Here is a 15,652-nt window from a genome sequence, read left to right as displayed (position 1 = left end):
CTAGGAGGCCACCCCCGCCCCCAGGACCTCTTTCCCTCTCCCCTGCCCGGTCCCACAGCCCGTGCCGCTTCCCACGCTCCTGGCACCTGCCTGTGCTGAACAGGGTCCGGGCGGGCTCTGGGAGACAGGTGCCAGCCTGGTCCAGCTCCGCCGCTGTGTGACCTCAGGCGAGTGTGTGACCCTCTCTGGGCTCTATATGCCTTGTTCTGTAGAAGTGGACTAGTAGGATGGGCAGAGCTACGGGACCAGGTGGGACAACGTACTTGATCTTTAGCCCCAAGCGAGTGTGATGGGGGTCAGTGCCCCTACCCCAGGTGGACGAGATGGCCAGCACGTTCCTGCTTCCTGCTCCAAGGTCAGGCCGCTGGATGGGCCCACATCCAGCAGGTCCCTGCCTGCCCCGCAGAGCAGGGCGCACCGGGGTGAGAGGCCCTGATTTCTCTGCTTCCCCGGTGTCTGGGGTAGGGCTGGGGTCTAGACACACCTCCGCTTCCTTGAATTCACCTTTACCGAGGCATGAGTTACACAACAGAAAGCGCACCCCCTCTAAGAGTGCCGGGATGCCGGGAGGAGAGGCTGGAGGGCGGGCTGCCCTGGCCCCAGAGCTCCCACGCCCGTCCCCCTTCCCGGATGGCCAGCCAGGCAGTACCCGTGCCAGGTACCGCCCGCACGTCGCCTCTGCTGGGTCGATTCCCTCTGCCTCTCTCTCTGATGGAGTTCTTTTCTTCTGAGTTCGAACAGTTCTTTATGTACTTTGGACGCAAGTCCTTCGTCAGATACACGATCTGCAAAACGTCCCCGGTGCGGCCGGCCTCAACCGGTGTCTTTCAAAGAGCAGATCTTTCTTGGGGCGCCTGGGTGGCTCGGTCGGTTAAGCGTCCGACTTCGGCTCAGGTCGTGATCTCGCGGTCTGTGGGTTCGAGGCCCACGTCGGGCTCTGTGCTGACCGCTCAGAGCCTGGAGCCTGTTTCAGATTCTGTGTCTCCCTCTCTCTCTGCCCCTCCCCTGTTCATGCTCTGTCTCTCTCTCTCTCAAAAATAAATGAACGTTAAAAAAAAAAAAAAATCAAAGAGCAGATCTTTCCAAAAATTCTGATGAAGCTTAACTTGTTTAATTTTTCAGTTTTCTGTGGCTAACAAGGCTTTGCCTAACCCAAGGTCCCAAAGGCCTCTCTCGTTTTCTTTGGCAAGTTCCTTGGCTCTGGGTCTTACCGTTGGCACCGCGGTGCGTCGCGAGTGACTTTTCGTACGTGGCAGGGGGTGTGGATGGCGGTTTAATATTTTTGCAGATGTTTTCCAACTGTTCCGACGCTATGTGCTGAAACGTTCTTCTTTCTCCCCTGAATTGCCTTTACACCTTTGTCAACAATGCGTGTGGACTGTTTCTGGGTCTCTGTTCTGTTCCCCTGAAACCAAGTAGCGTTTGTCCCTTTTCCAAGTTGTTTTGGCTACTCTACGTCCCCTGTAGTTGCACGTGAATTTTAGAATCGGGTTGTGAATATATATTTTAAAATCCTGCTGGAACTCTGATTGGGATCCTTGAGTCTCTAGGTTAGAGATAATTTTCATCTTCATGATATTGAGTCTTTCAACCCAGGAAAACTGTATCTCTGCCTACATATGTAGGCGGTCTGTGATTTATCCCAGCAGCACTTTGTAGTGTTCACTGTGCTGTTTTGCATATCTTTTGTCCTTTTACCTGTAGGTATTTCATTTTTTCAATGCTTCTGTAACAGTGTTTTTAACTTTACATTGTAGGAAAACACATAAAACATAAAACTTACTGTTTTACCCTCTTTTTTAAAAATTATTTTAAACGTTTATTCATTTTTGAGAGACAGAGCACGAGCAGGGAGGAGGGGGGCAGAGAGACAGGGAGACATAGAATCCAAGGGCTCCAGGCTCCAAGCTGTCAGCACAGAGCCCAACGCGGGGCTCGAACTCACGAACCGTGAGATCGTGACCCGAGCCGAACTCAGGCGCTCAACTGACTGAGCCACCCGGGTGCCCCTACCCTCTTTAAGTATAATTAATTTGCATTTAAAATATTCACATTGTCGGGGCGCCCGGGTGGCTCAGTCGGTTGAGCGTCCGACTTCGGCTCGGGTCACGACCTCACGGTTCGTGAGTTTGAGCCCCGCCTTGGGCTCTGTGCTGACGGCTCGGACTCGAGCCAGCTTCAGACCCTCTGTCTCCCTCTCCCTGCCCCTCCCACTCATATCTCTCTCTTTCTCTCAAAAATAAACATTTAAAATAAAGTAAAAAATTAATTAAAAACACATTCACGTTGTACAACAATCTCTAGAATGTAAATGGTATTTTTTTTTTTTAAGTTTATTTAATCTCTGCACCCAACATGGGGCTCCAACTCATGACCTGAGGTCAAGTCACATGCTCTTTCAACTGAGTCAGCCAGGTGCCCCGTAGATGGTGTTTTTAAGCGTTCAGTTTCCAACTGCTTATTGCTGATATATACGAATATAATTGATTTTTGTATATTTTATATCTTGCAGCTTTATTTATATATTTTTTAACATTTATTTTAGAGAGAGAGAGACAGTGTGAGCAGGGGAGGGACAGAGAGAGAGAGAGAGAGAGAGAGAGAGAGAGAGAGGCGCAGAATCTGAAGCAGCTCCAGACTCTGAGCTGTCAGCACAGAGCCTGATGTGGGGCCTGAACCCACAAACCGTGAGATCATGACCCGAGCTGAAGTCGGACGCTTGACCGACTGAGCCCCCCAGGAGCCCCAATCTTGCAACTTTACGAGTTATAGTAGTGTTTTTGTGGAATCCATCAGATTTTCTACATTGATAATCATGTTGTGTGTGAATGAAAGAGGTTTTGTTTCTTTCTTTCCAACCTGGAAGCCTTTTCTTTTGTCACTGCCTTATCGCACTGACTAGAATCTCCAGTTCAGTTTTAATTAGAAGCGATTAGAACAGACCTTCCCTTGGGGTGCCTGGGTGGCTCAGTCGGTTAAGCGTCCGCCTTCAGCTCAGGTCACGATCTCACGGTCCGTGAGTTCGAGCCCCGCGTCGGGCTCTGGGCTGATGGCTCAGAGCCTGGAGCCTGCTTCTGATTCTGTGTCTCCCTCTCTCTCTGCCCCTCCCCCGTTCACGCTCTGTCTCTCTCTGTCTCAAAAATAAATAAACGTTAAAAAAAAATTTTTTTTTAAATAAAAAAGAACAGACCTTCCCGTCTTGGTCCTGATTTTAGGGGGAAACATTCCGTCTTCTTCCGTTAGGTATGATGTCAGCTGTAGGTGTTTCATAGAAGCTGTGTACCAAGTTAGGAAAGGTCCCCTCCATTCCTAGTGTTCTGAGAATTTTGATCGGGATGTTACATTTTGTCACGTGTTTTTTCTGGACCTACGAGACAGTCCTGTGAATTTTTAACCTGTGAACATGGCGAATTACGTTGACCGATTTCCAGATGCGAAGGCAGCTCTTCATTCCTGGCATAAATCCCTGGAGGCGTGGTCTGTGTCCTGTCTCTGTGACTGGGTGTGACCATCTTCCTGTGGTCACAGGAAGTGTGGACGTGTCTGCCTTTCGCCTTGGTGAGCACCTGGGAGTAGAAATCCTGGTTTACGGGGGAGAGAAGTTTCCTTCTGTGAGCAGCAGCCAAACCGTTTTCCAAAGTGAGTTGAAGCCGCTTATCCTCCTGCGGGTGACGTATGAGGGTACCAGCCTCCCCGCACCCTCGTCACACGGGGGTCCAGTCTTCTACATTGTAGCTTTTCTGGTGGATGGGTAACGGCATTTCGTCCCCAACGCTTTTCTCAAAAGGTACCACAAACATCCTGTTCCTCAAGCGATAGCCTCTAACACACGTGATGTACCTGATTTTGTCTTTTGTTTTTTTTTTTTAATCTCTGTACCCAACGTAGGGCTCGAGTTCATGACCCTGAGACCAGGAGTCAGATGCTGTGCCGAACGAGCCAGCCAGGCGCCCCGGTTTCTGTCTTTGTTCCTCTGCGAAAGGCTTAGTGTCTCCATTTCTTAGAGTCAGACTTCCTTGAGCCCCCCTTGGACGGAGCCCTCCTGTGTGCGGGCGTGCACACGGGGCGTGTCCCCCCACACGCCAGACGGGCAGGCTTGCAGGCAGCCTTAAGTTGTGTACCAGTGGGTCCTCACGTCAGTCGTGACATGTCGGGCCCATCTGTAGCCACTCCTTAAACCCAGAAGCCTTGTTGTCAGAGATGATTGTTAGCAGTGACGGTAAGCACCCCTCCGATCACAGGTCCTCCCTGGGCTCACATCTGTGTCTCACCCCTTTTCCCTCTAATGCGGGGCTTCGCAAACGTTTTCTTTTTCTTTTCTTTTTGTGTCTTAATCTCTACATCCAACATGGGGCTCGAACTCACGACCCCAAGATCGAGAGTCGGTATTCTTCTGCTGAGCCAGGCAGCAAATGTTTTCTTAAAGGACCAGATAGGAAATTTTTCGGGCTCTGCTGGCCACACCTTCTCTGTCACGACCACCCAACTCTGCTGGGTTATTGCAGAAGGACCCATAGACTAAACGATTGACGTGGCCGTGTGCCAATAAAACTTTATTTACAAAACACTGGGCCCGAGGGCCGCAGCTTGCTAATCCCCGCCAAAGTGTTCTGCGAACACATGTTCCAGGCCGGGACACTGTGTAGAAGGATGGCCGGGCAGGGGCATCTGGTGGTCTTTGTTCAGCCAGTCTCAGAACGTACACACAAGTGGATGAAGGCCGTGAGGAGGGAGGCCTGGGCTAGAGGTCCACTCTCGGAGCAGACGTCCCCGGGTGGTGAAAAGTGGGGGTCTCTCCTGCACCCCGGTGGGCCCTGCATCCCAGTTGGGCCCGTTTTGCAGGTGTCTGTTACTGTCCCGTCTTACAGATGAGGAGGGTGGGGCCCGGAAGGGGTGCCGCTCACCCGAGACTCTGTACCTGCTGGGTACTCTGTGTGCAGCCGTTGACAGAGCAGCTCCGTGAAGGTCTCTGGGGAAGGCAGAGCCGAGTGGTGAGCTGGGACTCTCCCCTTCCTGGGACCTGCGCTGGTCCTCGCCGCTCGTTCTCCGGGACAGCATTTCACTGCAAGCCGTGAGCCCCGCTGCAGCTCCCTTCTTCCCCGCGAAGCCCCTGTGCCCTGCACGCTCCCCGCCTGCCCGCGCATCCTCGGCGAACGTGGGCCGGTGAGGCGGGGGACGAGGCCTTGACTCTCTCTCGGAAGTGGGACTGCGCGTGGGGCTGTTGGGGGGCTCATTCAGCATGAACTCTTGGGCCCCTGGTTTTGGCCAGGTTCTGTGCTGGGTCCTGGCGGCCCCAATGAATGGGGAGACAGACAGTTCGTCAGGAAGGCCAGCGGCCGTAACAGACACCCCGCATCTCAGAGACCAGACTTGTCATTTGTCATTGTAACACAGAGCTTTGCAGGGGCGCCCGGTCCCAGCTCTCCCGGGTCTCTCTGCTGCAGACAGTGCCTCGGGGGCCCAGGCTCCTCCCGCTATGGCCTCCACCCCTCCCCCCTTCTCAGAGCCCCCCCCCCCCCACACACAGCAGCTAAGGATGGAGACATGAGCACATGGGTGGGTGGTGGCTGTCGGCCAGGCCCAGAGGGACACGGGTCCGTCCGATCACGTTCCCCGGGCCGGAACCCCAGCCACGCCGAACTTCCAGGAGGCTGGGAAGTGAGCTCCGACCCCGGGGAGCCGGAGGAACAGATGCTGCTGAGCCCCGATGGTTTCTGCCGCAGACCCTCGTCCCGGGGGCCGAGGAAATTGCCATCCGAACCGGGACACATCTGAGGGTGCACGGAGGAGCCGTTAGTAATCCCTGGGACAGGCAGCGTGGCCTGGACGCATGTGCCACTGCACGACAAGTGCCCTTAACCGAGCACTCCGCGCCCGGCTGTCGCCCCTGAATGCTCTGCGTGCCCATTCTGCAGGCCGGAAACAGACCCAGAGCAGGTCAGTGACTTGCCTTGGGACGCCCGGCTGAGAAGGGTGGGAAGGGAGGGGGACCCGGGCCATCTGGCTCCGGGGGGGGGTCTGCTCAGCTCTACAGGGTGTGTGACGGGGCCGCCGGGTCCTCCCTGGTGAGCGGCCAGTGGGGCAGCTCAGGCGGGCGGGGGCCCACGTCTCTCCTGAGTACGAATGCGGGAGGGAGCCGTGGCTCCCGGGTCTGGCTGTGGGAGAAAGCCCGCCGCCCTGCCCTGGTGTGATTTTCCGCTGCTGCGCGGGCCCCTCCGGCCGGGCAGCGACGCCAGGGGACCCAGCCCGGCTGGTGGCCGAGTCCGCGGCCCGCGTGGATCTTCCCTGCTCACGTTGTCTCCTGCCGGACGAGTTCCTCATTTCCTGGTGGGGCAGCATCTTCAAAAAGAGGGAGCGGCTCCCGGGGCCCAGGGAGGGTGGGTGCCTCCAGGAGGGCCGCCAAGGGTGGGCTGTGCCCACGGCACAGGGGTGCGTGGGGCGGGGGCCTGGCGGGGGGCAGACCGGGGGCGGGACTTCCATGTGCCCCTCGCAGCAGCCGGGCGGTTTCTCGAGAATGACACCAGAATGCAGGGAGTGGGTATTCTGAGAATAGCGGGCAGAGGTAGAGGTGGGTTCGTGCAGAGCCGGGGACCCCGCGCTCGTTCTCTGCGTGTTGTCCGCGTCCCCGCATTGCTGTGAAGGCTTGGGTCGCGTGTGGCGGTCCTCTGTCCGCGTGCTGCCAAGAGCCCTTGGGCCGGAGGAGGGTCTATGGCTCTCCGACCCCCGCCCGGGGTTTCCTTCTGCCCCCCGGGCCCCGGGGAGGCGCAGAGCCGGGGCACGTGGCCTTCCCCCCACCCGAGCTCCCCGCGGCCCACTCCCGGGGCCCCCGACGTGCCCGGCCTGCCTGCTCCACGGTCCCGGCACGTTGGAGGCCTGGCCTCTGGCCGCAGCCAAGCCTCGTCCCCAGGTCAGTGCTCGGGGCGGCAGGGGTGGTGGCCCGTGCCCTGGCGTCCCCCAAGCCGTCACCCTGGAGCAGCGGAAGGGAGCTCGTGGCTGTGGGGGCAGCGTAGGCATCTGGGTACCGAATGTGGGTGCGGCCGGGCTGCCGGGAGGGGGCTCGTGGCACCCGTCCACGCGCAGCGGCCCCGACAGCACACGAGAAACAGGGCAGGAACTAAGTGTCGGGACCGGCAGATGCTGCGAAGAACCCAGAGGGCGTTATGATGGGGACGCGCGGGGGTCCCTCGAGCTGGTGTTCGGGGGGCCTGAGAGGGTGACATTTGCCCTGAGGTGTGGGAGGGATGGGGCGGGCCGGGCGTGGGGAGGAGCCCGGAGAGGGGGGGAAAAGTCCCCTGTGGGTTCCAAGCAGAAAGCTGGTGATGTTCTGGTTTCCGGGGTGGCGGCCTGTGGGCGGAGCTGGCAGAAGGGCCCCCGGGGGTGGTGGGGTGGGGGGAATGGATGGAGGGGACGTGTGGGAGGACGGGTGTGCCTGTCTGCCCCGCGCCTCTGCTCACAGCTCTTCTGGGGGGGCGGGGGTGGCGAGGCTCCCAGAGCCGACGCTCTGAGGCCTCGGGCTCCCTGGGCTGCGCCCTTGGCGGGAGCCTCTGGGTCGGCGACCCCGGGATAGACAGGAGGTGGGGGGGGCCGGGGCTGCTGGTGGTCTCAGAGCGCCGGCCAGGAGCCCGTGACTGTGCGTGGGGTCACCTCCCCGTCCCGCGCCGCCCCAGACCCACCGGGACCCCCATCCTGCACCAGCCACCCCCACCCCATAAGCACCTGTGGGGACCAGGAGGGAGGGCTCGGAGGCCCCGCCCCTCAGACAGCCGGCCTGGGGGCCGCAGGGCCCTCGGGATGACGTGGCTGTTCTCCTGAAACTTCTCTATTCTGGGCGCCGCTTAGAAGCAGCCTGCCTCCCCGGCCCGCACTTCCTCTGCTAGACCTCGGCTCACCACCCCGTGGGCGCCGTGGGGACGGGGGTGCCGCGAGCTAGGCTGTTAGGTTTGGAAAGTAGCGAGGCCCGTGGCCGCCAGCTCTGGCGCTTCTTGTCCCCGTGCTCAACTGCCCAGCCTCCCGGCCGCCTGTGTCCCTCTCGGGTCTCGCTGTAGGCCAGCCCTCGTCTCCCCAGACGGACGGGAGGGGGCGGGGCCGGCTGCCCTGGGGCAGCGAGAGTCCGGGCGGGAACGGGGGGCCCCAGGGCCCCAGGTGCCCCTTCACAGCCCCCGCACCTGCCCACTCGCACACGTGTGCACACCCACATCTGCCCACTCACGTGTGTGTGCACACGTGAGCTCTCATACACTCACACATGCACACCCCCTGCAAACACACCCCTGGCACGGAGCCGTGGGCCTGTGGCTGGGCCTGTGGTGTCTGCGGAGGGGCTCTGGCCCTCCCGGCCTCTTGACTCGAACCGGCTGATCCAGAAGCTTCGCTTAAAAGTGGAAGGTGTCTCAGCGGCTGCCGCCCCTTCTGAGAGCTGGCCCTGAGGCTCGGTCCTCCCAGCCCCCGGCCCCGCGCGCCGTTACCGGGCTGGGCTGTGCGCGACAGGAGGAACAGTCCTGGAGGCGCCGTCGGTGCCCCGAGTGAACAAGCGTCACGTTCCGCCACGCTCGCCTGCCGTGGCTCAACGTGAAACCTGGCAAACCTGCGGAAAAGTGGACCCGCGCCCCTGACCGGGTCAAGGGCCATCCGCAAACGCACGTGGCTGTTGCACCGAGCGAGACGTCGGGGTGCGTCCGAGCGCGTGGGCGCGCGGCCAAGCCAGTGTCCCTGTCGCGCCCGGCGCACTTGGTGCCGATCGAGTGTCGCTGTCGGGCACGTCTCCGTGGCTGCGGCGCGTCCGCTCGGGCATCTGTGGAGCTGGGACTTCGGGGGTGGGGCCGCTCACCTGTGGCTGGTGGCAGGGACCCCGCGCGGGGCACGGAGCCGATGCGCCCCGGGGAACTCCTCGCCGGTCTCCCGTTGCACAGGTGGAGAGACTGAGGCCACAGAGAGGCCCGGCCGAGCTCCAGCCCCTGAGGGTCTCGCCTTTGCCTTCCAGATCCCGACTGGGCCTCCTACACCCTGGGGGTGTTCATCTGCCTGAGCTGCTCGGGAATCCACCGGAACATCCCCCAGGTCAGCAAGGTGAAGTCAGTCCGCCTGGATGCCTGGGAGGAGGCCCAAGTGGAGGTACGGCCCCGAGGGGATGGGGCTGCGGGGGGTTGGAGGAGCCCCTGTGGTCCGGCTGCACCCCCACGAGGCCCTCGGCCCGGCCCCCTGGGTCACAGACACCTCGAAGTGGCCACCCCCGGTGTTCCCGGCTCCTGACTGTGGCCGGCACTGTGAGGGGGGAGCGGTGGGGGGCGGGGGGGTTGAGGAGTGGGGGGTGGGGGGGAGGGGAAGAGGGGGGAGGGCAGAGGGCAGGGTGGTGGTGCGGGGAGCCCAGGGGGCTGGGGGCGGGGAGGGGCGGGCGGGGCAGGGGGACGGGCTTATGGGGTGAGCAAGGCCTTCGTGTCCTGTGCTGTCCGCCCCCCGGTTTGCCCTTTCGAAGCACACAGCTCAGCCGTTTCCGGTGGGTCCACGGTCAGGCCACTGTCACCGGAGTCACTTTTAGGACATCTCACGCCCGACAAGGGAACCCGTGCTCCTCACCGTCCGGTCCAGGCCGAGCGGCGTCCCTAGGCTCTGCGTCTCCACAGACGTGGCTGTCGTGGGCATTTTCGTGAAAGGGCGCAGGCAGCAGGTGGCCTTGGCCTCAGCCGCTTTCACTGAGTGCCACGCGGCCAGGCTCCGCCCGCCTGGTAGCGCCTGTCAGGGCTTGGGCCTTTCTGTGGGGGATGACGTCCGCTGCGTGGACCGGCCTCGTTCTGTCTGCCCGTCCACCTGCCCACGAGCACCTGGGGCGCCGTGGTTTGGTACCGAGCCCTGTGCCCACAAGGAGTGTTGTGACCGAGCGTGGCCCCCGTCCTGCCCGCCGGGGCGGAGTCACCCCTCCGGTGGAGAATCTTGGTTCATGGAACCAGGCCCCTGGACAGACGCGCCGGCTCTGCCTTTCCCCACCCCCCGTGACCGCCAGGCCACCGCGGGACCGTGGCAGGTCCTGGAACCTTAATTCCTGCACGTGAGAGGTCACGTGACTGTGATTCCGGGAGACTTCGCGTCACCCGCACACCCTGGCCCCGGGATCCTCCTCTGCTGTGTCCCTGTAGGGTCCTTGTTTGGCTTTTTTTTTTTTTTTTTTTTACGTTTATTTATTTTTGAGATAGAGAGAGACAGAGCATGAACAGGGGAGGGGCAGAGAGAGAGGGAGACACAGAATCCGAAACAGGTTCCGGGCTCTGAGCCGTCAGCACAGAGCCCGACGCGGAGCTCGAACTCACGGACCGTGAGATCACGACCTGAGCCGAAGTCGGCCGCTCGACCGACGGAGCCGCCCAGGCGCCCCAATGGCATCTTGTATCACGAGTGACGCTGAGCGTCCGTGGCGCGGGTCAGTGTCCTCTGCGTCTCATCCGTGGCCTCCCGTTGGCGCCCTTGCTGACTCCTTGTTAGCTGTTTCGTTTTCTCGTGTTCTTCCACGTTTGGGGGTCTGACCCTTCGAGACCGTATGGCCCGCCGGTCTGCGCTGCCTTCTGGCTCTGCTCGTGCTGTGTGCAGTGGAAACTTTTTTACTTGGTGGAGTCAAAATTATCAGCGTTTTGTGGTTTTCGGGTCTCTGGGTACCTAGAGGGGCCCGCTCTGCCCCAGGCTCCTTTTGACTCATAAGGGCGTTACTGAGCCGCGGCTCTCACGCCAGGCCACTCGCCCTTGTGAGAGGTGTGAACGGACGCGATTTCACCGCGTTTCCGGCTGCGTCACCGGCCCCACTGCCTGATTTTGGAACATTTTCCCAAAATAGACCCTGTGCCCCTCAGCAGCCCCTCCCCCTTCCCTCCACGACCCCCACCCCAGCCCCTACCGGAAGTAACATCTGCTTTTCTGTCCCCATACGTCTTCTGGGCGGGTCATGTCAGTGGACCGCCACCCCCCCCCACCCGCCCCCGTGGCCTCTGTGACTTCCTTCCCCGCGGAGCACCATGTGTTCAGGGTTCAGCCACGTGGCCGTGGGCATCGGCGCCACAAGCCCCTTTGTCGTGGACTGCTTCCCGCTGTGTGGATAGGCCACATTCGACTTACGCCCTCGCCCGTCCATCGGTGACTCTTGGGCTGCGTGACTCCCTCGGCTGCTGCGAGGGAGTCACGGGCAGGGGTCGCCTTCCTCCGGGAATGGCCTGGACTCGCTGTGCCTTACGGGGCTCTGTGTTTGACGCCTGGGGGTCTCCCAGGGGGTCCAGGACAGGTGCACGTGGCCCCTGGCAGTGCACTGTGGTCCCCGGGCCCCCAGCGCATCGTACCGCCTGCCTCTGATTCTAGACGCCCTCGTGGGCGCCTGGCGGTCAGCATCTCCACGTACGCCGGCCGGCTTGTCTGCGTACGTGCTCCACAGAGACGTCCACGCAAATCCTTTACCAATTTTTTGGGTGTCTGGGTGGCTCAGTTTGCTAAGCGTCCGACTTCGGCTCAGGTCACGATCTCACGGTCCGTGGGTTCGAGCCCCGCGTCGGGCTCTGTGCATCTCAGGGCTTGGAGCCCGCTTCGGATTCTGTATCTCCCTCTCTCTCTGACTCTACCCCTCTCACACTGTCTCTCTTTCTCTTTCAAAAATGAATAAACATTAAAAAAAAAAAAAGAAATGTATATTCTTGAAGAGCTATATATGTATATATTTATTACGGAGGTGAAAACCACATAACAGAAAACCCACCATTTTATTTTATTTTTTTACATTTATTTATTTATTTTGAGAGAGAGAAAGAGCACGAGCACGAATGGGGGAGGGACAGAGAGAGAGAGAATCCCCAGCAGACTCCACGCTGTCAGCACAGAGCCCGACGCGAGGCTCGAACTCATGAACTGTGAGATCATAACCTGAGTCAAAATGAAGAGTCTGACACGTGACTGAGCCGCCCCAGCGCCCCCCAAACCCGCCATTTAAAAAAATTTTTTTTAACGTTTTATTTATTTTTGAGACAGAGAGAGACAGAGCATGAACGGGGGAGGGTCAGAGAGAGGGAGACACAGAATCTGAAACAGACTCCAGGCTCCGAGCTGTCAGCACAGAGCCCGACGCGGGGCTCGAACTCACGGACCGTGAGATTGTGACCTGAGCCGAAGTCGGACGTTTAACCGACTGAGCCACCCAGGCGCCCCATTGTTAATCGTATTTAAAAAAAATTGTTTTTAAGGTTTATGTTTTGAGAGAGACAGAGAGAGTGAGCGAGCATGAGCCAGGGAGGGGCAGAGAGAGAGGGAGACACAGAATCCGAAGCAGGCTCCAGGCTCTGAGCTGTCAGCACAGAGCCCGACGTGGGGGTTGAATCCACGAACCGTGAGATCATGAGCTGAGCTGAGTTGGATGCTTAACCGACTGAGCCACCCAGGCGCCCCTACCCTGCTTGTTAACTTTAAAATCAACTTTAGAACCATTGCTAGCTTTAAAAACTGCTATTCCTAGGGGCGCCTGGGTGGCTCAGTCGGTTGGGCGTCCAACTTCGGCTCAGGTCACGATCTCCCGGTCCGTGAGTTCGAGCCCCGCGTCGGGCTCTGTGCTGACGGCTCAGAGCCTGGAGCCTGCTTCGGATCCTGTGTCTCCCTCTCTCTCTGCCCCTCCCCCGTTCATGTTCTGTCTCTCTCTGTCTCAAAAATAAATAAAACGTTAAAAAAAATTAAAAAAAAAAAACTGCTATTCCTATTTTGTTTTTGTTTTTGTTTTTGACAACTTCCAAAAGCGCATAGATTAACATAAGGAGGCGGCATGTTCCCACCCCTTCCAAGCACGGGTCTCTGTGCGCAGTTTTGTGCTCATCCCTCAGGAGCGTGTAAGTTTTGTCTTGTGGAGACTTTGAGCATTTCTTGTGAGGCTGCTTCTTGGCTGAGGTTTCGGATACATAGAATTCTGATTTCAGAATTCTAATTTGGTACCAACCTTTTGCTCAAGTGTCTTACTGTTGGTGGTATTTTCCAGTTGAACCACTTGGGTCGTCCATGGTCACGACCCAGTGGTCCCCAAAGCTCCATGCTGTTAGAAGAAAGGCTTTCCCTGGAGGCTTCGGGAAGGAGGCAGGATTGGAACACAAGGGATTTCCTTTGCTCCCCTTGTCCTCAAGGCCACTGTGCGGTCAGGCCCCTCTGGCCCCTTCCCTGCTCCCCACACCGGCCCTGGGATGTCGTCCAACCCCAGCACGCCAAGCACCCTCCTCAGGGCCTTTGCACCTACTGCCCACCCACACTGCCCGTGTCAGTGCCCTGCTCCCCACTCCTGACTCCTGCTGTCCGTCCGCCTCGGGGGACACGCACTTTGCTGCCCCGGGCCAGTCTCCATCTCTGGGGCCCTCGCTGTGTCCAGTTCTCGAGGGCCGCCTGCCCGTGTGGGTCAGATGAGTGGACGGCGGGCCTCGCGTGAGGCAGGGACGGGGCACCTCGGGCGGAGGGCACGGCGCTGCCGTCCCGGGGGATGTACGCAGGGCCCGGCCTCTCTGCCACCCTCCCCAGCACCCCTTCTACCCGGAAGTGCAGGTCCTGTCCCCGCGGCCACTGCGAACCACCTTCGCTGGGACAGGAGCGGCTGGGGATCAGCCGGCCCGGCCCCGGCCTCCGGGAGCACTGACCCTGTCCTCTCTCCACAGTTCATGGCCTCCCATGGAAATGACGCTGCGAGAGACGCGTATGAGTCCAAAGTGCCTCCCTTCTACTACCGGCCCACGTCCTCTGATTGCCAGTAAGTCGCCGAGCGGTTTTCTCTGGGGCTGGAAGACCGGAGGGGGGCGGGTGTGGGCCCGGGCCGGTGGCTGGGCGGTGGGGTCCTTGCTGGGGGCCCTCGAGCGCCCCCGGAGGTCTGAGGAGGATGCTGAGAAGCTGCACCTGTGCGACCGCCTGTCTCAGGGTGTCCCCCTGTCCCCCCACCCAAGCCAGTCATCCCCTCCCCCGGCGTCGCTAGACCTCCCTGCATTCCCTCCCTCCCTGGGCATCGCCGCCAGGGACGCCTCGGCCCTCTGCTCCCAGCACAGGCCTGGCCCTGGGGTGCCGCCCAGACCCGCCCCCCGCCAACCGCCTCTCCTCGTCCACGGTGGCAGCCACAGCTCGGAACGAATGGCCCTCTTTTGACAAGGGTGTTCCTGGGGGCCCAGAGGGGTTGGGTGAGTTTCTCAGGGTGACACAGATGCCAGCAGACGAGCTGGAACCAGCACTTGGGACGTGGTCTCTATGCTGGGGAGCCCTGTTCCCATGGGGGCAGGTGGGAGACCTCGTGGCCACTTGCCTGGGGGTGAGCTGCCCTTTCTTGGAAAGGAAGGTGGGGACCTGGCCCACCCACCTCCCGGGCCGGTGATATGCTGTTGGCTGCGGGTCTCTGGGGACAGGACGCCTTGCCAGGGACCCACCCCCATGCAGACACCGTGTCACATCCGAGACCCCACTGCTTCTGGGCTCCCGGGGAAATCTGGACCCTGAGGCCACGCCAGGCCATTCATGTCCCAGTATGAATCAGCGAGGCCGGACAGCTATTTGTGAGACGTGATTTTATCGCCCCGGCCACAGGCTGCCCTGTGGTCTGGTTATTTGCATGTGTCCCCATATGTCCCTTCTGTCTGAGTGTATGACAAGGGACAGACTGGAACACAGGCCACGCCCTTGCCAGGACATGCTCACAGAGACCATCCCTGCCCCTTGCTGGGGCAGTGTGGTCAGGACCCATCAGGTGACCGGGCGTCCCAGGGTGGTGAGCGTGCCGACCCGGGGCGGGCCTTGCCTTCCGGAAGCTTCCGCCAGGCGGAGGTTTGTGGGAGCCGAGCCTGCCCTGGCCCCCACACTCCGTGGGTGTTCGGGTCTGCCCAGGCCAAGCCCCAGAGGCCCAGGAGGGTGCAGACATCTGCAAGGGTGAGGTCCCAGCCCCTCGTGGGGAAAGCTGACCAGGGAGGTGTGGCAGCCGACCCACCAAGCTCCCTGTGGACAGCCGTGCAGCGGTAGGAGGTGTGGTGGAATCCCTTTGTAAACCGTGGGGATTCAGATGTGCACACTGCGGAGACAGGGAGGCTCCCAGGTGTCGTGAGGATGGCCTGGGGGGGGGTGTCCCCCTGCCCGGGGCACGGGGCCCATGAGGAGCCGTGCTCAGAAGGCCTGCGGATCAGGCCGTGTTAGCGTCAGGCGGTGACTCAGAGGGGGGCGGGACCCAGTTCCCTTCCCGTGTCTGCCCCGCTGGCCTGGCATTCGGTCCTCACACGGCGGGAAGAAGGTCGCCAGGGCCCTCCCGGTTTTCCCTCTGCTGTCAGCCGGCCCCTGGCTTCCTGTGACGTGGGCTCAGCAGGCAGCCTCGGCGGAACCTGGAGGAGCCCCCCGAGCCCTCAGCGGGCAGGGTGCCCGGCTGGCAGGGGCCCCGTGCCGGCTTCCGGGGGCCAGGGTGACGAAACACCGGGTGTTCAGCTTTTGCAACAGAAATTCACTGTTCCCACATCCTGGAGGTCGAGGTCGAGGTGCCTGTGGGGTCCCCTGAGCCCCCTCCTCGGCTCGTACGTGGCCGTCCTGTGTCTGTGCAGACTCCCCCCACCCCGAGGGCGCCCCGACTCCGGGGCGACCTCATCATGACCCGTTAATCCGTCCAAACGGGGGCCAGTCTGCAGTGTCGGTTAGGACCCAA

At 60.5% G+C, this 15,652-nt stretch overlaps 1 protein-coding gene across 1 annotated transcript in view; it reads left to right on the top strand.

The window, feature by feature from the left end:
• The window catches only part of ADAP1 (ArfGAP with dual PH domains 1), a 49,991-nt gene that overhangs the window by 17,548 nt on the left and 16,791 nt on the right, over window positions 1-15,652 (top strand). Inside the window, exons 2-3 of the mRNA XM_042970981.1 lie at window positions 8,981-9,111; window positions 13,647-13,738. Coding sequence (XP_042826915.1) covers window positions 8,981-9,111; window positions 13,647-13,738 — 223 coding nt within the window. The remainder of the gene's footprint in view (window positions 1-8,980; window positions 9,112-13,646; window positions 13,739-15,652) is intronic.

The sequence above is a fragment of the Panthera tigris genome, chromosome E3 (assembly GCF_018350195.1).
Source record: "Panthera tigris isolate Pti1 chromosome E3, P.tigris_Pti1_mat1.1, whole genome shotgun sequence".
Lineage (NCBI taxonomy): Eukaryota > Metazoa > Chordata > Mammalia > Carnivora > Felidae > Panthera > Panthera tigris.
Note: the sequence above shows the minus strand (reverse complement) of the source record. Positions and strands in the feature narration are given on the sequence as shown.